The following is a 24,650-nucleotide window of genomic DNA, read 5'->3' as shown; positions in this document are numbered from 1 at the left end:
TCTGTGACTAACTATAGCCATGCTATTTTTGCCTGTGTCACACAACAAATGCCGGTTAGCATTGTGTGTGTTTGTGATGGCGCGGTGTCTGTGTGTGTGTGTCTGAGAGAGAGATAGATAGAGAGAGAGATAGAGAGAGATAGAGAGAGAGATAGAGAGAGAGAACGCTCATACCCATCATTTTATTATATTTCCTTGTCATTGGAGTCTGGATGGAACTCCACTCCTTGCAGGCAATAGCCTTTTGACCCTGCATGTGAAATTGACAAACGTGACGTTCCCTGAGTAGTGAGTGAATACTGAAGCGATGAAGAATCTAAGACGAGGCCTACACATGCATGGCGTGGTTCACTCTTTACTTGTTACAACTTTTCAAGACAGGTGATCCAAGTTTAAGCCTTATTCCTAGCATCACTAGTCAAACATCTTCATCGCACTATTTCCAGGAAACAGATCCTGAAGGCATTTTTGAGATCTTTAGGAGTTCCTACTGATACGGCCAATCAGAAACCTATGAATGTACAATATAACATAGGACCAGCCATGCAGGTCCTATAATTCAGGATTATTGGATCTCTTTGGGATCAGCTCTGTGCGTGATTGAACATCAAAGGGGATTGCGCTCTTATTCAATGGGGTTTAACCTAAAAGGTCCAGGATGTACAGTAATCTAAGGCTAAGCCCCCTTTCCCCTAACAGTGTGTCAATCATAATTCACATTAAGGATGTATTTCTTGAAAAAATCTCCACAGTTCTGTTGAACGTTCAGGTGCCCTCCCAGCCAGGAATGTGATAACATGGTGGGCTAATGACTTCATCACACCCTGCAGTAAATCAGAAGGATGGTCCAATGCCACTAGTGTGTCTATATCCCAATTGGCACCCTATTCCCTATAGCGCACAATGTACAATGTGCATTTCGGAAAGTATTCAGTTTTTCACATTTTGTAACATTACGGCCTTATTCTAAAACTGATTAAATCATTTTCCCCCTCATCAATCTACACACAATACCCCATAATGAGAAAGTAAAAACTGGTTTTTAGAATTGTTTGCTAATGTATTCAAAATAAAAAACTGAAATAAGAATTCAGACCCTTTACTCAGTACTTTGTGGAAGCACCTTTGCCAGCGATTACAGCCTTGAACACCTATGTGTGAATGCTATTCATTGACTACAGCTCAGAGTTCAACACCATAGTGCCCTTCACTAAGCTAAGGACCCTGGGACTAAACACCTCCCTCTGCAACTGGATTCTGGACTTCCTGACAGACCGCCCCCAGGTGGTAAGGGTAGGTAACAACACATCCGCCACGCTGATCCTCAACATGGGGTGCATGCTCAGTCCCCTCTTGTTCTCCCTGTTCACTCATGACTGTATGGCCAGGCACGACTCCAACACCATCATCAAGTTTGCCGATGACACAACAGTGGTAGGCCTGATCACCAACAATGATGAAACAGCCTAAAGGGAGGCGGTGAGACCTGGCCGTGTGGTGCCAGGACAACAACCTCTCCTTCAACGTGATCAAGACAAATAGATGATTGTGGACTACAGGAAAAGGAGGACCGAGCACGCGCCCATTCTCATCAACGGGGCTGCAGTGGAGCAGGTTGAGAACTTCAAGTTCCTTGGTGTCCACATCACAAACAAACGATCATGGTCCAAGCACACCAAGACAGTCGTGAAGAGGGCACAACAAACCTATTCCCCCTCAGGAGACTGAAAACATCCTCAAAAGGTTCTACAGCTGCACCACCAAGAGCAACCTGACTGGTTGCATCACTGCCTGGTATGGAAATTGCTTGGCCTCCGACCACAAGGCACTACAGAAGGTAGTGCGTACGGCCCAATATATCACTGGGGCCAAGCTTCCCGCCCTCCAGGACCTCGAAACCAGGCGATGTCAGAGGAAGGCCCTAAAAATTGTCAAAGACTCCAGCCACCCTAGTCATAGACTGTTCTCTCTGCTACCGCACGGCAAGTTGTACCGGAGCGCCAAGTCTAGGTCCAAGAGGTTTCTCAACAGCTTCTACCCCCAAGCTATAATACTCCTGAACAGCTAATCAAAGGGCTACCCAGACCCCTCTTTTACGCTGCTGCTACTCTCTGTTTATTATCTATGCATGGTCACTTTAACTCTACCTACATGTACGTATTACCTCAATTACCTCGACTAACAGGTGCTCCTGCACATTGACTCTGTACTGGTACCCCCTGTATATAGTCTCGCTATTGATATTGTTATTTTACTGCTGCTGTTTAATTATTTGTCACTTTTATTTTTTTTACTTAACATGTTTTTCTTAACTTGTTGAAGCACTGTTGGTTCATTAAGGGTTTGTAAGTAAGCATTTCACTGTAAGGTCTACAGATGCGCATGTGACAAATGCAATTTGATTTGATTTGAGTCTTCATGGGTATGACGCTACAAGCTTGGCAAACCTGTATTTGGTAAGTTCTTCCCATGCCAATCCTCTCAAGCTCTGTCAAGTTGGATGGGGAGCGTTGCTGCACAGCTATTTTCAGGCCTCTCCAGAGATGTTCCATCGGGTTCAAGTCCGGGCTCTGGCTGGGCCATTCAAGGACATTTGGAGACTTGTCCCGAAGCCACTCCTGCGATGTCTTGGCTGTGTGCTTAGGGTCGTTGTCCTGTTGGAAGGTGAACCTTCACCCCAGTCGGAGGTCCTGAGCGCTCTGGAGCAGGTTTTCATCAAGGATATCTCTGTACTTTGCTCCATTCATCGTTGCTTCGATCCTGACTAGTCTCCCAGTCCCTGCCACTGAAAAACATCCCCATAACATGATGCTGCCACCACCATGCTTCACCGTAGGGATGGTGCCAGGTTTGCTTGAGACGTGACGCTTGGAATTCAGGCCAAAGAGTTCAATCTTGGTTTCATCAGACCAGAGAATCTTGTTTCTCATGGTCTGAGAGTCTTCAGGTGCCTTTTGGCAAACTCCAAGTGGCCTGTCGTGTGCCTTTTACTAAGGGGTGGCTTCCATCTGGCCACTCTACCATAATGGCCTGATTGGTGGAGTGCTGCAGAGATGGTTGTCCTTCTGGAAGCTTCTCCCATTGCCACAGAGGAACTATGGAGCTCTGTCAGAGTGACCATCGTGTTCCTCTTCACCTCCCTGACCAAGGCCCTTCTTCCCCGATTGCTCAGTTTGGCTGGGTGGCCAGCTCTAGGAAGTGTCTTGGTGGTTCCAAACTTCTTCCATTTAAGAATGATGGAGGCCGCTGTGTTCTTGGAAATTGGCAACCTTCAAAGCTGCAGACATGTTTTGGTACCCTTCCCCATATCTGTGCCTCGACACAATCCTGTCTCAGAGATTTATGGACAATTCCTTTGACCTCATGGCTTGATTTTTGCTCTGACATGAACTGTCAACTGTGGGACCTAATATAGACAGGTGTGTTCCTTTCCAAATCATGTCCAATTAGTTGAATTTACCACAGGTGGACTCCAATCAAGTTGTAGAAACATCTCAAGAATGATCCATGGAAACAGGATGCACCTCATAGTAAAGGGTCGGAATACTTATGTAAAAAAGGTATTTCAGTTTTTTATTTGTAATAAATTTGCAAACATTTCTAAAAACCTGTTTTTGCTTTGTCATTATGGGGTATTGTGTGTATATTGCTGAGGAAATGTTTGTATTTAATACATTTTAGAATAAGGCTGTAATAGAATAAGGCTAAAAAACTCAAGGGGTCTGAATACTTTCCGAAGGCACTGTATAAAGCTGTCCACTATATAGGGATTAGGGTGACTTTTGGGATGGAGCCATTCTACTTTAACCACGTGCCTCCGATTGTTTCTGGTGTGTTGGCAGGCTTGTCAGTAAGTTATTTTGCCAACGAGCATCACACCAGTTTGCCCTGGTTATGCCAACAATCAACAATCAACAACCCCACAACGTACAACTAGATAGGAGTGGGTGTTGTGGATCGTGGCGAGACAGAATCATTTCAAGCTAGGCTTCTGTGAAACTCCCACTGGAAGTTGGTCAATTGTGATTATGAATGCAAACTTTGTTTTAGTTTCCACCCCTATGAGACTATTACCCTCTAGTGGTCAATATGGGCAGTGCAATATGAGGTCATGTTTAGAGACAGTATTATTTGATTCTGGTCAGACAGGCACAGGGCAGGCTTTTGTTCTAGCCCAGCAGAAAAACACTAAATTCACTAATCAATGCCTACTGGGGAAAACTGGTTGAATAAACATTGTTTCCACGTCATTTCAACCGGAAAAAAACAACGTAATGACGTTGGATTTGCAAAAAATCCTCCAAGCAAGGGAATTCCGTAATTTTTTTCAAACTTTATTTTCCTAAATACACAACGACATAGTGACATTTGTTGATTTCACGTTGAATTCACTATAGTTGACAACTCAACCACATGTAAATCAAAACTAGACGTTTAACTAGTTTTATTAGATTGTTTATTATTAGATTGTTTAATAGTTTTGAGATTTAAGCTCTCCTCGCCATCCCAGTTTCAAGTAGCAGACCCTTTGTATCCTCTAAACATGAACACATTAGGGTCTCAATATATTGGTCTCCATTGCTCATTCCTGTCGTTGTAGTGCAGCACCTGTTCCCATAATTATTTTTATAAAATAAAATTTTATTGGTCGCATACACATGTTTAGCAGATGTTATTGCGGGTGTAGCGAAATGGTTGTGTTCCTAGCTCCAACAGTGCAGTACACAACAATACACACAAATCTAAAAAGTAAAATAATGGAATTAAGAAATATAGAAATATTAAGATGAGCAATGTCGGAGTCCGGAGTATATATACTTTTGATTTTGTAAATAGGGATATTTTAGCCTATAAAGACAGGGGTTTTAGGTGTCCACAAGTTTGCACCTATACTTGCAATAACTGCGGACATGGGCTGGGAACCCTGTGAGGTGAGAAGGAAGGTGTGTATGGGGAGACTTTGGAATACAGTGTTGGATATGACAACTGCCAGAATTGCTAGTCAAGTTTTTCAATGGAATCTACCCATAGGGGGAGCCTGGGCAACTGGAATGTCTGACCTTTTTCTGACTGTTAACATCTGTACGAAAGCCAAATGAAGGGAGACAGATATTATTAAAAAACAATTGTTGATACAATATGAGGGGGTGGAGGAGGGTGGAGAAGATGAATCATAAACCCAAATTGAGAACCTTTTGTTTGACGAAGTGTGAATTCATGTGTGAGAGAAATATTATGTAGAACCTACCCAAAAGGACTCCCGAGTTGCGTGGCGGTCTAAGGCAATGCATGTCGGTGCAAGAGGCATCACTACAGTCCCTGGTTCGTATCCAGGTTGTATCACATCCGGATGTGATTGGGAGTACCATAGGGCGGCGCCAAATTGGTCCAGTGTAGTCCGGATTTGGCCGGTGTAGGCCATCATTGTAAACAATAATTTGTTCTTAACTGACTTGCCTGGATAATTAAAGGTTAAATACAAAAATAATTGCAATTAAAATAAAAGCAAGTTTTTTGTCCATTGTATATTTACGTTTGCAGAATATTTAGATAAAGCCTGGAATAAAAGAAAAAGGGCTACCTATAATTAAATTATAACAAATATTTAACTTCTATGTGGTAAATGGTACGTGTGTACTGTATATAGATTGTGTACAGGCTTGTCTCCCACATTAATCTTCTTTTTGTGTCAGACTGGGTTCAAATGCCTTTTTCTGTACTTATTCATCTTTATATGTTATGTATGTATGTATGTGTATATATACAGTGTATGGAAGACACATTTCACAAATGGAGTGGTAGAATATCTACTTTGTGCATGACACAAGTCATTTTTCCAACAATTGTTTACAGACAGATTTCACTTACAATTCATTGTATTACAATTCCAGTGATTCAGAGTTTTACATACACTAAGTTGACTGTGCCTTTAAACAGCTTGGAAAATTCCAGAAAATTATGTCATGGCTTTAGAAGCTTCTGATAGGCTAACTGACATCATTTGAGTCAGTTGGAGGTGTAGCTGTGGATGTATTTCAAGGCCTACCTTCAAACTCAGTGCCTCTTTGCTTGACATCATGGGAAAATCCAAAGAAATCAGCCAAGACCTCAGAAAATAAATCGTAGACCTCCACAAGTCTGGTTCATCCTTGGGAGCAATTTCCAAACACCTGAAGGTACCATGTTCATCTGTACAAACAATAGTATGCAAGTATAAACACCAAGGGACCACGCAGCCGTAATACCACTCAGGAAGGAGACACGTTCTGTCTCCTAGAGATGAACGTACTTTGGAGTGAAAATTGCAAATCAATCCAAGAACAACAGCAAAGTACCTTGTGAAGATGCTGGAGGAAACGGGTACAAAAGTATCTATATCCACAGTAAAATTACACCTATATCGACATAACCTGAAAGGCCAGTCAGAAAGGAAGAAGCCACTGCTCCAAAACCTCCATAAAAAAAACAGACTACGGTTTCCAACTGCACATGGGGACAAAGATTGTACTTTTTGGAGAACTGTCCTCTGGTCTGATGAAACAAAAATAGAACTGTTTGGTCATAATGACCATCATTATGTTTGGAGAAAAAAGGTGAAGTCTTGCAAGTCTAAGAACACTATCCCAACCGTGACGCACGGGGGTGACAGCATCATGTTGTGGGGGTGCTTTGCTGCAGGAGGGATTGGTGCACTTCTCAAAATACATTTCGTCATGAGGCAGGAAAATTATGTGGATATATTGAAGCAACATCTCAAGCTTGGTCGCAAATGGGTATTCCAAATGGACAATGACCCCAAGCATACTTCTAAAGTTGTGGAAAATGGCTTAAGGAACAAATTCAAGGTATTGGAGTGGCCATCACAAAGCCTTTACCTATATCCCATAGAAAATGTGTGGGCAGAACTGAAAAGCGTGTGTGAGCAAGGAGGCCTACAAACCTGACTCAGTTACACCAGCTCTGTCAGGAGGAATGGGCCAAAATTCACCCAACTTATTGTGGGAAGCTTGTGGAAGGCAACTGGGAATGTTTGACCCAAGTTAAACCATTTTTAAGGCAATGCTACCAAATACTAATTGAGTGTATGTAAACTTCTGACCCACTGGGTATGTGATGAAAGAAATAAAAGCTGAAATAAATCATTCTCTCTACTATTATTCTGACATTTCACATTCTTAAATTGAAGTGGTGATCCTAACTGACCCAAGACAGGTAAATTTTTACTCTGATTAAATGTCAGGAATTGTGAAAAACTGAGTTTAAATGTATTTGGCTAAGGTGTGTGTAAACTTCCGACTTCAACTGTGTGTATGTACAATTGAAGTCAGAAGTTTACATACACCTTAGCAAAAAACATTTAAAAACTCTTGAATGGGTAGGTGTTCTAAAACTATTGTGTGTGTGTATCTATATACTGTATTCTAGTCGTGGCTCACCCTATATAACTACTTCTGTACATATACTTCTCGACCTTCTGTATTCTTCATATATACTACATATACTGTCCATTTACTGTCCATAAATTGACCACTGTTCCATTATTAAAGTGACCAGTGTTTTATGTCTATGTACATAGGCAGCAGCCTCTAAGGTGCAGGGTTTAATACATGTCTCTGGTTCCAATCTGCTGACTCTATATTAAAAATAGTTTTTTATGGTTAAACAAACTAAGAATAATTCCACTTATCTTGGGAGCAGGCAGAATGCACTCCTTTTCATTAAGCAGATGGTTATTGGACCAAAGTTATAAACTATACTAATAGCTCATATCTTGAACAACCAAACTAATCATTTGTAAAATAGCACCAATAGGGATAGTTATTTATGTTTACTCTTCCTTTGGCCTATGACAAGGTGGTGGGGCTCAACTAAAATGTTATTCAATGTTGTATAAACAAGTGTTGAAAATGCCAGGGTCTCATAGCTGCGTTGCATGGCTGCCATCATAAGCCTTTTTCTTCCATGCTGAATGTGCCTGTGGCTTGTCTACATGGCTAAACCCCTTCTCTTGTTCCCTTTGAGTGTGTGTTCACTGAGAACTCCCATTAGGTTACTGCTGTGGCCCATTTTAACCAGTGAGTCATCGTGGGTTCCATAGGGCTTTCTTGCTTTGGATCTCCAGTACTTAACCTTCTCCAAATGGCAACGGGGAACCAACTGTTCACTCTGACCCAAATGGGGATGTCATGAAAATTCTCCCCAAAGCATCTAGAATTATCCATCCAGTCATTATTTTTCATATCTGGAGCATATGTGAAAATGTCAATTTACTGATATTCCAAAACATTTAGGGTACTATCAAAATATTGATGTGTTAAGCTGCTGAGCTATAACGTGACGAAGTCTGTCAATGTGCCCTTGAGCAAGGCACTTAACACTAATTTGCTCCAGTGCTGCCATACTACTATGGCTGACCTTGTGAAACAACACATTTCATGGCCTCTATCTGGTGTATGTGACAATAAAACATATTTTTGTTATATAATCATTGTATTTGGTAGGCTATATGTTTTGTATATTGAGGAAATCAGAGTTATAGTCTAATAAAAATGGTGTCACCAAAGCATTGTTATCTTACTCATGATAAGGCACAGTAAGATGCATTTATTTTCTCCGTATTTGGGCATTTCTCAAGAATGTTTACGTAGCAAAGGAGTGTTTTGAGGAAACCCCATTAACTTCAATGGAGGGTATACCCAAGTAAAACTGAACTGATTTACAAGCATTACATCAAGTTATGTATAGTCAAAGCAAAGTACATGAACTACATATCTACAAAATATAATTGTTTTTTTATACTGTTAAAAAATAATTGAAATCAAATAAAAATGATTTAGACATTATAAATTCCTCCCCATTTTCTGAAGTTAGTTTGGTCTGTAGTTCCTGTGCGGAAACATTTAAGGAAGTTAGGGCGGTGGTTGTGAGAGGGCAGCACGGGCTAACTGACTATCCAGCTTTTCGGGAATCAGGTAGCTAGGTCTAATATTTGCTTATTTTAACGTATAAGCGTTATTTCACTTGCTAATCCCACTTTACTATTGACGTGTCGGCAGTACAGCTTGAAATGTATACGCTACAATGGTTTTCATATGGAACTATTTGTTTGCTGGATGATTTAGCTTTAGCTAGCGGAGTCAGCAGGCTAGCTAAATAAGCTAACAGTCGGCTTGTTAACTGCCAAGATCACAGTATTTCCTGAAGGGGAAAAAGAAAATGCGGTTCTAACTAGCAAGTTAAAATTGTTTTAAGTTGCACCAAGAGATCGCACGCTAGATATCTGTATATTGTAACGAGATGTGCCAAAACAAAATGCAGTATCTACCTAGCGAGCATTCTGGCATTCGTAATGTTTTTATCGTCTCCTCAATGTCGCTAACGTCATCTTTCTCCTAACTTTATCATAGCCATTCCACATTTTGGTCAATTTAAATGTGTGCTGTATGTTCATTTCTACGATACTGCTTGCGTTGATAGTAGCAACAGCTGGCAGCAAGATTAATCTATTTTTATAGGCCCCATTGTCCATTCATGACGTAGTATGGCTAACTAAAAGTTGCCTTTTCACTCAATTCTTTCTCAAAGTATGGAATTTCAATTGGTGTTTGTAGATAGTCAATCGTACCGCTACTAGTATATGTTGATGTTAGCTAACATGTTTCAGATTGAATTTAAGTCTGAATTCAGTCACCTAGTATTGCGCAACCTCAAATTAGATCACTAAACCGGTCTTATCCTGTGCTGTTGCTATAATAGTTAGTCAGTGGTGTGGACCACTGGCTCCATCTATTACTAGGTAGGAGGCATACTATTGAAGCAGTGGCCCTCTCTCAGAATGAGGTTGTTGAACTTGCCAGAATTTTTTTCTCTCAACGTCACTAGTTTTTCCTATCCCGTGTTAAGAGAACTAGAACAGCCTTCAACAGCAGTATAACATTTCCATTTATAGTGTAGTGAGGACACCTCTCCAGGGATTATTTTCCAGTCTGAATTAGATTAGCCCATAGCCAAGGGAAGCTGGGTGTAACTGGTCAAATCTTATTTTGGGTAATTGCATGAGCCAGTAACTGCTGCTCTCAATGTTTTTCATAACTTAACTATCATAAGATGTTGTCCAATGAACTGAGCTTCATTGACATCCAAACACTATTTCTAAGTCTGCTTTGAAATGGTAAATGTAAAGTGATTTGGGATATTACAGATCTGTGGCTGCTGACTTCAGGAATATGCTTTTTTGACCCTCACAGGTAAACACACAACAGCCAAAATGTCGAGCAAAAGGGCAAAGGGAAAGACCACCAAGAAGCGCCCCCAGCGTGCTACTAGCAATGTGTTCGCTATGTTTGACCAGTCTCAGATCCAGGAGTTCAAGGAGGCCTTCAACATGATTGACCAGAACCGTGATGGGTTTGTCGACAAGGAGGATCTGCATGACATGCTAGCCTCACTGGGTGGGTATCTTAGCTTGTCCCTGAAACCCCCTTCTGCTGATCTGAAATCAGCCTGTTTTCTCTTGGACTTAATTCACTCAATTTGAAACAGAGGCACTGAATGATTTCCAGAGTGGTATACTATGACGCAAGCTAGATCTATTCAGGCTTTTATAAAGCTAGGCTGCTTCACATTCCAGGTCGGGCTTCATCCGTACTACAACTGGATATTGCTCGTCCGCCTGTCGTTAACTCTAGCATGCTAGTTGAACGCCAAACTGTTGCTCTAAATTTTTAAAAAAGTTCTCAAATTCAGCAGGCAACATATGATCCAGAGACGTGTTTTGAAACCTCTAACCCCGGCAATTTCACTGTTAAACTCGTGAGTACACTGGCTGCCAGTCTTGACTTGACTGGGAACTACAGTCTGGTTGATTTCGGCTGTCAGTTTCCCTTTCGCAAAATGCTGTCGTGTGACATAGTTTGGAAAGCAAATACTCTAATATGATGGCTGTCTTATGACATTTGATGAAATATTCAATCATTAGTCTTCCTTAAATTAAGGATGATGACAGTCTTAATGAGCGGGAGGGTATCTGATGTCATTGGTCCTCCAACTTGTGACTCAGACACTTGATTCAGGAGAAATTGTGTTAGCTGTGAGTTAGCCTGCTTCGGAGCAGGTTCGTTGTGAAGGATTCATTGCCATAGAAATATACCTGGCTGAAAGGTGAGCCACATTCGTGGTACCGGTTATCCAGAGCTGACTGAAATTACCTCGCTAACTCCAACCTGATTTGAAGTATGGTGCTCGGGTATCTCTTGAGTGTTTATTAGGCTGTTAAGCTCCCCCTTCAATAGTTATCTTGATCAAGTGTTTGACAGATTGAGACAGAGAGCACCGAGTTGCCTCTATTTATTGGGGTTGGGTGTGTTTTCCAGCTAGTGTTAGTGTTTCAATAGAATACCAGTCATGCATTAGTAAAGAGCAGGCCGTTTCCCATTAACATTCCCTACACCCTGTTCCCATTGTTTTATACGCTTGAAACCATTTATGCCAATGTTGTAAAACGAGGTTACTGTTAACAGGGAGTTGCAGTCTGTTCTAATGTGGCACTTTGATTCTTTCTCAGGGAAGAACCCGTCTGATGAGTACCTGGAGGCTATGATGACTGAAGCTCCTGGGCCCATCAACTTCACCATGTTCCTCACCATGTTTGGTGAGAAGCTCAACGGCACAGACCCTGAGGACGTAATCAGAAATGCTTTTGCCTGCTTCGACGAAGAGGGTACAGGTAAGGTCTTTGGGGAAAAGTTTAGGGAATTAGCCTAATGGGAATGACGTCATGTTGGTCTCTGGCTGAATAGATAATGCTGTTTTAGATGCTGATAATGGATGCCAGTGTTGTGTAGAGAACAAAGTTCCTGAGTTGTTTGCTTTTCAAGATATCCCTAATCTCTGACTCAGCTGGATAGACTGGACTAGCTTTTGAGATAGTAACATGGGCTGTCCCAATAACAGCTGGACCTGTGGGTTAAACCATAGCTCCTAGGGGTTTGGGCTGAAATAAATATGAAATGGGTCCATATGGGAAATTCATGCTTACAAAAATACACACAGTACACTTATTTCCTTGACAGGATTGTTACCCCAACTTCCTTTCAAAATACCACCCTTGAGCAGGCTACATATTCCTTAAATGGATTGTAAATACAAAGATGCTTTCTGTGAACTTTGCTCAAATGTGTTCAGGTTGCTTTGTTTGCGCAGATCATTTCAGAAACAGCTGATGGGTTGGGTGTGACTCAACAAATACTTAGCTTGTGCATACCCGCCTGGGGAAAGTACCATGGGCATTTTCGCATACCTGTCTGTCACCCTCTGTCCTAAGGTGTCATCCAGGAGGAATACCTCAGAGAGCTGCTGACCACCATGGGTGACCGCTTCACAGACGAGGAAGTGGACGAGCTCTTCAGGGAGGCACCCATTGACAAAAAGAGCAACTTCAACTATGTGGAGTTCACGCGCATCCTAAAACACGGCGCCAAGGATAAGGACGATTAAGACCACAACCATGACAGTCATATTATGGTTTCTCTCTGGCCCCTCTTCTCCTTTATACCCAGCTAGACCATCTTGCTGCATGTCTCTGCTCTATAAAACCCATGTTAAGCAAGGCGAAACCACTGCTATCAACCATACCTGGGTCATTCCACCAATTCAATGCCTTTTGAAAAGTCTAACTTGGTAAAAGGAAACAATTTTCTGTCAAGGCCTCTTGTTCATCTTTAAGTTTTCCATATGATAAATAAGCATTACTATAGTAACAGGGCTGATTATTTCCTCTTAAATCACATTTTCATTGGGAATGGAAGCTTGTGTGCAACAGGGAGTGGCAATTGAATGACAATTGTTTAAATCTGTGTCATAGGGTTGATGTGTTTATGCCCCACCTTTTCAATGTTTCTTTAGAAAAGAATATTTAAAGAGTAATGAGCGTTCAGTTCACGTCACAGGGTTTACCTTAAATGAGGGACAAGTGTAAATTATTTACTAATCACATGAAATTAAAAAAGCTCTTCAAATGACTGTCAAAGCAACAAAATAAATGGTGCTTTACAATGATGGTGACATTTTGGTGTTAAGTGGGGTTTTTTAAAAAGTCGGTGTGCATGGCGGGACACGTCAAAATACTGACTCTTGGCACTTTAGCTAGTCTTCATATAAACACTCAGATTTATTATTCTCCATGTGGTCTATATTAAAGGGCACATTTAAAATGCAATTTTGGTTCACAAATTCGACTCAAATTAGCGAAGGGCACTCTTTTTGTGGAATTCCCAGCTGTGAGCTCCCATTTCAGCATTGCCAGATTTGAAATCTGTATTAGAAATGTGGCTAGCTGGTGATTGACTATCCAAACATGGGACTGGTCTGTGACGTCAAAATGATGGCAACTGCAACTCGACGCAAGTGCCTCAAATGGCCTGGTCTAGCTGAATTTTTACATTTTATAATAAATATAAGCTTTATAAATAAAGTACTCAACTTGTATTCTCCATTCTTGACCCTGTTTAAATGATTTGACTGTTGAAATAAACATTACGTTGTCTGAATGTGGATTTGTCTAGTATGCTGATGGTTCCCTTGTTCTGCTGTCTTCCTATGCAACACAGGCTGTTATGTCATGTCCCCACATTACTCATTCCACCTAGTTTGTGTGGCAGTGCATGTCAAAGACTGAGCACCAGCTACTTTGAAAGGATTTGTTTTAAATGCCTACATACTGTTCAAATCAATGGGGGGAAATATGTATACAGTATCAATGCAAAAACTGCAATAAACCACGTTAATTCGGAGGAATCCGAGTATGACCTCAACCTGATTTTTGCCTCTGAAGATAATGTAGGTCAAATCATCATGGGGGTCCACCTTGAATGCGCAGTTAAACTTTTTCAGTTTACTTATCCCCATCGATACTTTTAGTCAATCAAGGATATGCAGGATTAGCTGAATAATTTGAAATATCACAAACACACTCGGTACAGTATTAGTTTGGTAACATTTAAATGGTTTACAGCGCGTTCTAGTGGCGTTGTGAAACAGATATACCCACCCTATTAGTTTACAACGGGGCCAATCACGAATGAGCACCTTCGTTACCGAACCACGCTTTACCGGTGGGTGGATTTTACTTTTACCTTCCTGTTCCACGAAAGGTAATCTGTACCTAGTACTCTTCTTGCGAACTGTTTAGTTTCATAAAGTAAGGAAAGGTATCCTTTCAATGCCTCCGTTGTAGGACATTGTCACGTTTAATAGTTATCTATTGTATTGCCCATAATATAACATGAACTTCCGCTTTGCAGCTAGCTAGCTAAATTGTTCACTAGAACGTATACAGCCGTCGTCAGATTTGACTTTTCGTAGCAGGTTAGGATAATTAACGTATTAGGTTAGGATAATTGTTAAGGTTATGAAAATGTTTGGGGTTATAGTTTGCTAAAATGCAATACAGTCTAAACTTTTGACGTTAATTTGACAATCTGTATCCCTGCTAGCCATGACTGCTAGCTAACACAAGGGCAAAATTACATTTTGTGCTCTCCGGTGGGTTGCACTGCATTAGTTCGCAAAATGCTGACATTTGAATGGATTTTCTTAATGTATGGCTAGGTCGTGGTATGCGTAGTTAGCATATACTGCGTGCAGTCGCTGGTTTGATAACCACCAGCAAGCCAAGGTTACTTAATATGCTTTTAATACCTTTTATTTTTTGGTCAGTTTAGAACAAATTCTTATTTTCAATGACGACCTGGGTTAACTGCCTTGTTCAGGGGCAGAACGACAGATGTTTACCTTGTCAGCTCTGGGATTCGATCTAGCAACCTTTCGGTTACTTGTCTAACGCTCTAACCACTACCTGCCGCCCCACAATTAGCAAGCTAACATACAAATGAATGGGACATTCCATGGAAACCATCTTACTGCAGTGATTATTGTCAACTGAAACCGCCCATTAGGTCAACTTAGTTACCAGAACTTTGTAGGCTTAGCTAACCATCTGCTCCTATGCTCATACAGGTTTGAACTGCCTATTGAGTCCTGGAACAGAGCCATGGCTTTAAAGGTGATCAAGAGGCTTCAACTTCTCAGGCAGACAGGGGCACACCTCTGTCCTCCTGGCGAGCTGAGTCGCACCAGACTCCTGAGTGTTCCGATAGGGGAGCCCATGTGTGTGGCGTGTCTATGGACCTCAGCGGAGCGCTGTATCCAGAGGCAGGGCTGTCGGAAACTCAGTCAGCCAGACTGTGGGAGGATGAGTTTGTCCACCATTACCAAGGACCCTTTCTACACCACTGGATCAGTCAGCCTCCACAAAGACTCAGTCCCCAGGTTCCGTCTGAGTCAGCTGCACCGGCCCACTGATGCAGAGGAGAAGGCCTTCCATGACCGCCTGGTTAGCTGCTCTTCCTCCAGACAGGTGCTGAGACTCCTCCGCACGGTGGAGATTATTTCTGACACCATGGCAGCTGCAGCCCTGCACTGCGTGGCTGACATAGAGCAGGATGGCATCTCCCTGAAGGACCCCAAAGTGCTGGAAGAGGACACTCTCAGGGCCCTGTGCTGCCAGCTGGAGCGGGACTCTGGGCGTCTGACGGAGGCCGGGTTGGTTTCTGCCCTGCTGGCCTGCACACGCCTCTATGTGGACCCCTGGAGCACGCTGGTGGTTCGGCTGGTGTCAGAGAGCCAGGAGCGGCTGGACAGGGGCCAGATGAGCGTGGGCCAGCTGTGCACCCTGGGCCAGGCCCTGCTGGCCCTGGAGGGCCCTGGCTGTGGGATGCTGGAGCAGCTGATGGTGCAGTTACAGAGGCAGGGGCCTGGTCAGTGGAGCCTGGTAGAACTCACTGCAGTATACAGACTGCTGCAGGCTGGAGTAGGGGAGGAGGGTCGCTACCAGGACCTCCTAAACGCTATGCACACCTACACTGTGTCAGTCACCTCGCGTATGGACCCCCCTGCTATCAGCAGCGTGCTTAGTGCTTTGGTGGTCCTGAACCAGACCCAGGTCATGCCCCTGGTTATTAGCCTCTGTAAGCAGGCGGTCAGGCACATACCCAACTTCAGAGATGAGGAGCTGGGTCTAGTGCTCGGGGCGCTCATGCACTTCGGCCACAGCGACCACTTCTTGGTGGAGGCCATGGAGAGGCATGTGCCCAAGATGACGTTCACGTCCCACCCAGAGACAGTGACCAAGGTGATGCAGTATTTTGGGCGTCGGAACATCCTGTCGCTGCCAGTGTTTGACGCGGTGGCAGAGAGCTTTGTGTACCGGGCAGACGAATACAGCACCAGCCAAGTGGCCAGGCAGATCATGCCGTTCGGGAAGCTGGGCTACCTGCCGCCCAACGCCGGGGAGGTGTTCAGGAAGGTGGAGGCCATCCTGCACGCACGCTTCTCTCACTTCCAGCCCCGGACACTCCTCAACCTGCTGCACTCCTGCATCCTGGTAGAGCGGTTCCCTGTCAACTTTGTGTCCAAGGTCTTCAACCGCTACTTCCTCCAGCAACTACAAGGTAATGCAGCCTTAGTAAATTAGCCCACGCTTATTTTACTACTCTCCATACTTATATCGGCACAGTTTATTTGGTTAATCAATTGCACGGCCTTTGATTAATACTTTTTAAAATTAATTTGTGTTCCAGAGCAAGGCTCAGGGGTTGACCGGATTGTTCTGGCACAACTGACCCAACTCTACATGACTGTGAAGCTTGAATGCCCTTTCTATGAGGTAGGCTAACGAGTTAGTACAAATCAATGTTCATTCTAAGGATCACTTGTCAACTTCAACTGCAGTGTTGACATCCTAGCACACTATCCTCCGATTCACCCTTAACACCCTGTTTTAAACCCAGGGTCCGAGGCTCCTTCCTAAGTACCGTGTCAAGTCTTTCCTAACTCCTGGTCGGTCTCTGGAGACGCCGGTTGATGGACACCTCTACAACTATGTGAAAACTGGCCTGGTAGATCTACTAGGGGCCCGCACCTACTTCGCTTCCAGAGTCCTCACTCCATACTGCTACACGCTAGGTAACGTACAGACACAACACCGCTAACCTTTAATTCAAAGCTTCAGACATCCATATACTGAAAATGAAAGGTGCAAAGACAAATCCGGCCTCTGTTTGTCATTTCAGATGTGGAAATAAAGCTTGACGAGGAAGGATATGTATTGCCTGCCAGTCAAATCGATGATATCTACAAGAGGTATAAAACAATACATTTAAACCATGAAATTCATAAACATAGGTGATAAAATTGTTGTACTATAGCGATTTTATTCACTCTTGTGTACTTGCAGGATAGCAGTTTGCATCGACGGCCACAAGAGGTTCACTGTGAACACAAGACAGCTGCTAGGGAAAGAGGCCATCAAGCAGCGGCACCTGAGGCTTCTGGGATACGAAGTTGTTCAGGTCAGAAATTCACTCTGCAACCTTTGAGTGTTCTGTTTTCCATCTGCTGTAAATTCTGATTTCAGCCCCTCTGCTTATGTTCTGTCAAGAGCATATCTGTATTCACTCGGATCTTCTGTTTTTGCTCTGTGCTCCATTTGTTACTAATAGTCTTTTGTTTTTTCAGATTCCTTACTATGAATTTGAAAATCTTTGGAACAAGACTGAGGTTGTTGAATACCTTCACAAGAAGATCTTCCCCCTCAGCTATAGGCTCAGTTGGTGATGACCGTCTCAAACAAGGGCTTTGTTGCTGTGGTTGTCATAAAACTATACAGTTTGGGCACTGTGTTTTTGTAAGGGTCTGTATCAGGGCTCTCCAAACCTGATCCTGGAGAGCTACCTTCCTGTAGGTTTTCACTTCAACCCCAGTTGTAACTTACCTGATTCAGCTTATTAACAAGCTAATTATTAGAATCAGTGAAAACCTAGAGGACAGTAGTTCTCCAGGAACAGGTTTGGAGAGCCCTCGTCTAAATGCTTCATTGTCCAACATTTGTACACGAAGAGAAAGCATATCATTCAACTCCATGAATACTTTCAGAAATGTATTTATTGCATTTGAGCGATTGTAATTCTACACGCTACTAGTGTTCTATTGTATAATTAAATGACTTATTTAGTCCTGTCTCCTTCCTTTGTTTAAAAAAATACAACAAAACATATGCCTGATTTATAACTAATCCACCATTACCATCTTTTGAAATATATTATATTTATTGGTAGTTGGCAACACAGTGCTGCAGGAGAAGTTAGAACCAAATACCAAGAAACACCTTGGAGAAAAAAAAACATTTGTTCATATGATCAAGAATTAATAGCATAGCTGATGCATCACCATGGATTCTCTTCAAAAGCTAAGGCGGGTTGAGTCTTGTTTACCACCACGTAATAATGCATCAGTCGGATATACATTGTAAAAAGGCTATGATACATAAAAAATAAAAAAAACAGTTGTGAGAATTGCCATTGGTTCCTGCCTGCTGTCTATTCATTATGTGGCAGGGATCTGTGGTAGTCCAAATTCATCCACCAGAACTCCATCCTGAAAAACATATGCACAATAAATGACATTTTATTAGGAAACATCTAAATGAGATCATAAATGCGTCTCCAATGAACAAGGCAGCTTGTTCATTGGTAACAGTTATGTTTGTCAGAGAGAGATGTGTACCCGGTTTGTTGCCCTGTCACTGGGTATTCCTTCTGGGATGGAGGGGGCAGTGCTGGCCTCATCCAGGTAGGAGCTGTCATCATCTAGCAGCAGCTCATCTCCCAGGGCATCCAGCTCTGGGAACAAACACAGCCATTGATGCACAGTTATTACATGCATCCTATTGACGTAAGGACTTTATTGACTGATGTTGTAACTGGGCTGAAGTGAACAAAACTTCTCTGTAGTGTGGTGGGAAATTATGCCATCTATTGATATATAGCAGTGTTAATATAGATTTAGTCTGTACTGGAGCAAAACCAACTGTTGTAACATAATAGTGTCAGTGTATTGTCTTCCTTGTGGCTGTGTCATACTCTCACAGTACTGACCTGCTTCCAGGTCATCGTCATCGATCTCTGGCGTCCCGTAGCTTCTGCTCATCGCCTCCTGCACCTCGTTGGCGTCCTCCATCATGTCCTCCAGCTGGTCCTGGAGATCCTGCATCAGGAACACAAAGAGCTCTTAACCCAAACGTCTGTCATTCTCATTACCCAATGGGCCATCCTCACTGAAACCCCACATTCCCTTAACCTGGGTGAACACAAACCAGATAACTTGAATATATTGAGTAGCCAAATAGAAGGCTTACCTCAATCTGATCGATCTTCACATTCTTGTATGCCGCCTTCATCTCTTTGGCTCCAATTTTCATAGCATCCACCTATAATGCAATGTCAGACATGTTTACCCAGAGAACTATGACAACTACAGTAAATTGTAAGTGCCACAGTCATTACTGATCCATCTTACTGTTGTTTTTGTGTCTTTGAGAGTTTGTATTGTGTAGTTGGCCTGTTCCATGTTGAAGGACTGCTGTGTGAGGTTATCTCTCTGGCCCTCATACCTGAAAAACATCACAATTCAAATGATAACCTCTATTAATTAAGACATTATGATGTGCTCATGTGACTATGGTTTACAGCTCATTATGTGGTTCATCATTGTGCTACTGTGACGTTGGTCCTGACTGATTGGAGGCATTTCAGGCATTGGCAGACTGCTTTCATAAATGACTCACATTCTCTTCTGCTTCAGCACTCTCATTGCCTTCTGCTTGACCATGTTCTGATGAAAACATAACCAGGAAACATCATTTACACAACATCAAGCATAAATACTGGTATACTGTACATTTATAATGTTCCAAACAAGTGGAACTGTAGAGGGAGGATGCAGACGCCCCCCCCCCCCCGTAAAATACGCACCAGTAGTCCCCTAATAACGCAACTGTGATGACAACTGTCCAGTCGTCGTAAACCGTGTGCTAGGCTCCATGTTTAACCTGCTACATACGGACTGCGTTCCATTTGGATTAAAATAGGCTATATGTCCCAAATTATTGCACAACTTATAGCTGAATATGATCCACTAGTGCTAGCGATCCTCAGGAACAACCACACAAACGTGACAGAGGAAAGAAAGGGCAACTAACGATGTAATGGAATGATGCAAAATGTAAGGAAACTGACACTACAGTTATACATGTATGTGGGTATAACTGACGGTGGCTAATATTTAACACGATACAAATTATAAACACTCAAATTAGTATGATATGTTATGTTTGGTATGGTTACATCATACATTTTGCAAATTCATAAAATATTGTACTTTTTCAAATTCGTAACATATAATATGAATTGTAATTAGTAACATCTCGTACAAAACGGGTGATGAAACTAATACATACCATACTAAATGTAACATATCATACTAAATGGCATTTATCGGATTTACGTACATAATAATACGAAATGCTCTGAGACCAGGTTGGTATAATAAACGACTGACTGGTAAACATATCTACTATCCCAGTCTGCTTCACTCAGTGCAGGCCTTCACGCTTACCTTTGAAGGACCGTCTCTCATCTTCTTCATCTGATCCTTGTACTTGACCAGTTCAACATCTAGTCTGGCAATCTTCTTGTCAACAGACTCCGCTCGTGAGTCAACCTTAAGAAGAGAGAAAGAGTAACGAGTTAGCCAGGCAGACTCTTTTCATAACACATAGGTGCTTTTAGCAACGCGGGTGTATTTGCATACAATAGCATTGCTTTCAATTGTATTGGGTTGCACGAAAAAACTCTGTGCGAAGCCTGAAGTTAAATACAATAACATTTCCAGTTACTGTGCCGGTGGGCAGGACGGTTGGTCATTACGACGGAGGGAATTTGAGTCAAAATATCTAAAGGATCTTATTATTAAACAGAATTTCGGAACGTGGGTCTGTGTAGGAAAAAGTTTAGAAAGGATCCTTGGGATGTCCCAACTCTGACGTCTCCCCATTGAAGTGGACATTTTTTAAATGGGTTTTGTTGGGTTAGATAAGGATTAAGGGGGTAGGGACGTCCCAAGGAACCCAGATAACAATAACCCAGGGTTTCCCAAACTCTGTCCTCGGGACCCCAAGGGGTGCACGTTTTGGTTTTTGCCACATATGGCTTGTGCAGGACTTATTTTGACATGAGGTAAGCAGAAACCAATGTTTAGAAATGCTTTAATAACACTATCCCTTAGATATTTTGTCAATTTCCCCCCCCATCATAATGAACGCACAGTAAGTTGAAATGGAATTGTAAAGCAACGTTATTGTATGTTAATATACCCCCGTTGCCAAAAGCAGTGCATTCGGAAACTACTCAGATCCCTTGACTTTTTCCACATTTTGTTACATTACAGCCTTATTCTAAAATGGATTAAATGAAAGAAAAAAATCCTCAGCAATCTACACACACAATATCCCATAATGACGAAGTAAAAACATATACATTTTTTTACTTTTGCAAATAAATAAAACAGAAATATCTTATTTACATATTTATATATTCAGACCCTTTGCTATGAGACTCAAAATTGCGCTCAGGCACATCCTGTTTCCATTGATCATCCTTGAGATGTTTCTACAACTTGATTTGAGTCCACCTGTGGTAAATTCAATTGATTGGACATGATTTGGAAAGGCACACAACTGTCTATACAAAGGTCCCACAGTTGACAGGTCAGAGCAAAAACCAAGCTATGAGGTCGAAGGAATTGTCTATTGAGACAGGAATGTGTCGAGGTACAGATCTGGGGAAGGGTATCAAAACCTTTCTGCAGCATTGAAGGTTCAAGAACACAGTGGTCGAAGTTTGGAACCACCAAGACTCTTCCTAGAGCTGGCCGCCCGGCCAAACTGAGCAATCGGGAGAGAAGGGCCGTGGTCAGGGAGGTGACCAAGAACCTGATGGTCATTGACAGAGCTCTAGAGTTCCTCAGTGGAGATGGAAGAAACTTCTAGAAGTACAACCATCTCTGCAGCACTCCACCAATCCGGCCTTTATGATAGATTGGCCAGACTGAAGCCACTCCTCAGTAAAAGGCATATGATGGCCTGCTTGGAGTTTGCCAAAAGGCAACTAAAGAGAAACAAGATTCTCTGGTCTGATGAAACCAAGATTGAACTCTTTGGCCTGAATGCCAAGCGTCACGTCTGGAGAAAACCTGGCACCATCCCTACGGTGAAGCATGGTGGTGGCGGTATTATGCTGTGGGGATGTTATTCAGAGGCAGAGGGGACGATTTAATTCATTTTAGAATAAGGCTGTAACATAACAAAATGTTAAAAGTCAAGGGGTCTGAATACATTCCGAATGCGCTGTACCTCAACTCTATTGTTTGAGTCTGAAGTCAGTGTAATAACATTTTGTGGTATCAGAAAGTTCTTAAAATACATGTATGAGTTATTATAATAGTCATACCTTCTATATTTACCTTCAATGGCACTAGCTAAATAGCCTTGTTCAAACCTGTAAAACTGGTTGGTTGGAAAAACAACACCTTTTAGCCAGTGGTTCCCAACCTTGTTTCGGTGACTCTACCACCAAATTAATTTGGCGCTGCCCCGAGTACCACATGATTACCCCTGAAGTACCCCCTCATGTGCATTTGATCAAAAAGGCTTTGGTCTCATGAGTCTTCAGTACCCCTGGTTGGGAATCATTGTTTTAGCCTACAGTGGAAAACCAACATCACCTTACTGTACTTTTGTCAACTGGCCATCTAGATAATTAGGCAAGTTAGCGTAGTAACTACGACAATATTACAATGCTAATCAAACTAACTTACACCACGCTGAAAAGTACGTAGCTAAACAGTATTCTATAAGCTATAGGTATCAAATGGGCTGTCATGCAGGACAACTCTCCCATTATTTCTAGAACAATCAGATGTCAGCTAGCTAGCCAGCAAGCAAAGTTATTTTGTTTGTTTGTCAAAGACACTGCTCTGATGAAGTTATTTCCATATACTTACATTTCCTATACAGTCCGTTAGATTTGGTGGTGGTCCCTTCGGTTTTCCTCGACCAAAAATACGGTTCATTCTGAAATAAATAACCAATAACTCAAAACAACAAAGAATCTATCTGCCCGTCAAAAAAATAAGGCAAACCCGGAAGCAACATTGAGCTGACGTCACATGATTTACTTCTAAAAAAATCTTCCACCGCCCTAAAGCAGGAATGTGGTGCTAAATATTATTTTATTTAGTTACATTCTCAAGTCATGTCGTTTATAACAAACACTTAAAGACGAACATATAGAAATATATTTTTTGGGGGTGGTTTACTGAGAGGCAAGAGGTCAATCAAGAAATGTGCAATCTTTGTTGTTGATTGAGTAGTACATGTGCAGCATAAAATAGACTAGGCCTGCTAAATATATATGTTAGGAAATTTAACAGATTAAAATGTAAGGATAAATAGATTAATAACAATAAAACATGTTGAAATTAACAAACAAAAAGTTGTTTTTAATTGAGAAAAGATAGCAATACAATAGTTGTTATTCAGTTTAGGCTACATCATGTTACCTGATGAAATTGCTGTACAATAGGATCTTGTTGCCATCTAATGCACATTCAAATGTCATAATCAACACTGCAGAGCTCTCCCTGTCCTCCGCCGTGCCCTGATTGTAATTACTGCTGAAGATATCTGGTTATGTGCATGTACACCCTGGCCCATCTACTGTTGCTAGCCCCAACTCTGACTTTTGCTCTGATATCTGCTCCACGGATTTCTGCTCTCGTAAAAGCCTGGGTTTTCCGCACCTTAACACAAGAAGTTTATTACCTAAAATGGATCAATTGAAAGTGTGGGTTCACATCTCGAATCCAGACGTGTTGGTCATTACTGAGACGTGGTTAAGAAAGAGTGTTTTGAACACTGATGTTAACCTTTCTGGTTATAACCTTTTTTGGAAAGACAGATCTTCCAAAGGTGGTGGAGTTGCAATCTTTACCAAGGAACACTGTCAGTGCTCGGTTGTCTCCACCAAGTCTGTTTCCAAACAATTTAATTAGCTGGTTTTAAGCATTGCACTTTCAAATAGCTCTTTGTTGACTGTTGCTAAGTGTTATTGCATCAGTATAACTTTAGACCGTCCCCTCGCCCATACCCGGGCGCGAACCAGGGACCCTCTGCACACATCAACAACATTCACCCACGAAGCATCGTTACCCATCGCTCCACAAAAGCCACGGCCCTTGCAGAGCAAGGGGAACCACTACTTCAAGGTCTCAGAGCAAGTGACGTCACCGATTAAAACGCCACTAGCGCGCCCTGCTAACTAGCTAGCCATTTCACATCCGTTACACTCACTCCCCTTTTGACCTCCTCCTTTTTCCGCAGCAACCAGTGATCCGGGTCAACAGCATCAATGTAACAGTATAAACAGTATAACTTCAGTATAACCGTCCCCTCGCCCATACCCGGGCGCGAACCAGGGACCCTCTGCACACATCAACAAAAGTCACCCCTCGGAAGCATCGTTACCCATCGCTCCACAAAAGCCCCTTACAGAGAAAGGGGAACCACTACTTCAAGGTCTCAGAGCAAGTGACATCACCGATTGAAATGCCACTAGTGTGCACCGCTAACTAGCTAGCCATTTCACATCCGTTACATTATCATCAACCATCAGCACCGGCCTGTACCCTAAATGCCC

The 24,650-nt window shown here is 42.3% G+C and overlaps 3 protein-coding genes across 4 annotated transcripts; 2 read left to right on the top strand and 1 right to left on the bottom strand.

Annotated features, from left to right (window-relative positions):
• The first annotated feature begins 8,875 nt into the window (after nt 1–8,875).
• On the top strand, nt 8,876–13,547 carry LOC139367178 (myosin regulatory light polypeptide 9). Of its 2 annotated transcripts, XM_071105311.1 has the most exons (4): nt 8,876–8,972; nt 10,248–10,451; nt 11,564–11,725; nt 12,323–13,547. In XM_071105311.1, the coding sequence occupies exons 2-4, from the start codon at nt 10,268–10,270 to the stop codon at nt 12,493–12,495; spliced, it is 519 nt and encodes a 172-aa protein (XP_070961412.1). In that variant the 5' UTR covers nt 8,876–8,972; nt 10,248–10,267; the 3' UTR covers nt 12,496–13,547. The 2 variants fall into 2 exon arrangements, with proteins under 2 accessions (XP_070961412.1, XP_070961413.1); XM_071105312.1 differs by lacking the exon at nt 8,876–8,972.
• A 549-nt stretch (nt 13,548–14,096) lies between these two features.
• Nucleotides 14,097–18,067, top strand: LOC139367175 (FAST kinase domains 3). Its single transcript, XM_071105309.1, has 7 exons — nt 14,097–14,150; nt 15,016–16,508; nt 16,638–16,723; nt 16,848–17,022; nt 17,130–17,199; nt 17,294–17,408; nt 17,575–18,067. Exons 2-7 carry the CDS (start codon nt 15,050–15,052, stop codon nt 17,671–17,673), a joined length of 2,004 nt encoding a protein of 667 aa, XP_070961410.1. The 5' UTR covers nt 14,097–14,150; nt 15,016–15,049; the 3' UTR covers nt 17,674–18,067.
• Nucleotides 17,983–23,147, bottom strand: LOC139367176 (charged multivesicular body protein 5). The gene is made up of 8 exons (XM_071105310.1): nt 22,957–23,147; nt 20,512–20,616; nt 19,682–19,728; nt 19,414–19,507; nt 19,253–19,324; nt 18,993–19,101; nt 18,622–18,737; nt 17,983–18,492 (listed from the first exon to the last, which is right to left on the bottom strand). Exons 1-8 carry the CDS (start codon nt 23,023–23,025, stop codon nt 18,442–18,444), a joined length of 663 nt encoding a protein of 220 aa, XP_070961411.1. The 5' UTR covers nt 23,026–23,147; the 3' UTR covers nt 17,983–18,441.
• Nucleotides 23,148–24,650: the final 1,503 nt, after the last annotated feature.

This window comes from Oncorhynchus clarkii, chromosome 15 (assembly GCF_045791955.1).
Source record: "Oncorhynchus clarkii lewisi isolate Uvic-CL-2024 chromosome 15, UVic_Ocla_1.0, whole genome shotgun sequence".
NCBI classification, from domain to species: domain Eukaryota; kingdom Metazoa; phylum Chordata; class Actinopteri; order Salmoniformes; family Salmonidae; genus Oncorhynchus; species Oncorhynchus clarkii.
The sequence above is the reverse complement of the archived record's forward strand: the minus strand, read 5'-3'. Positions and strand labels throughout refer to the sequence as shown.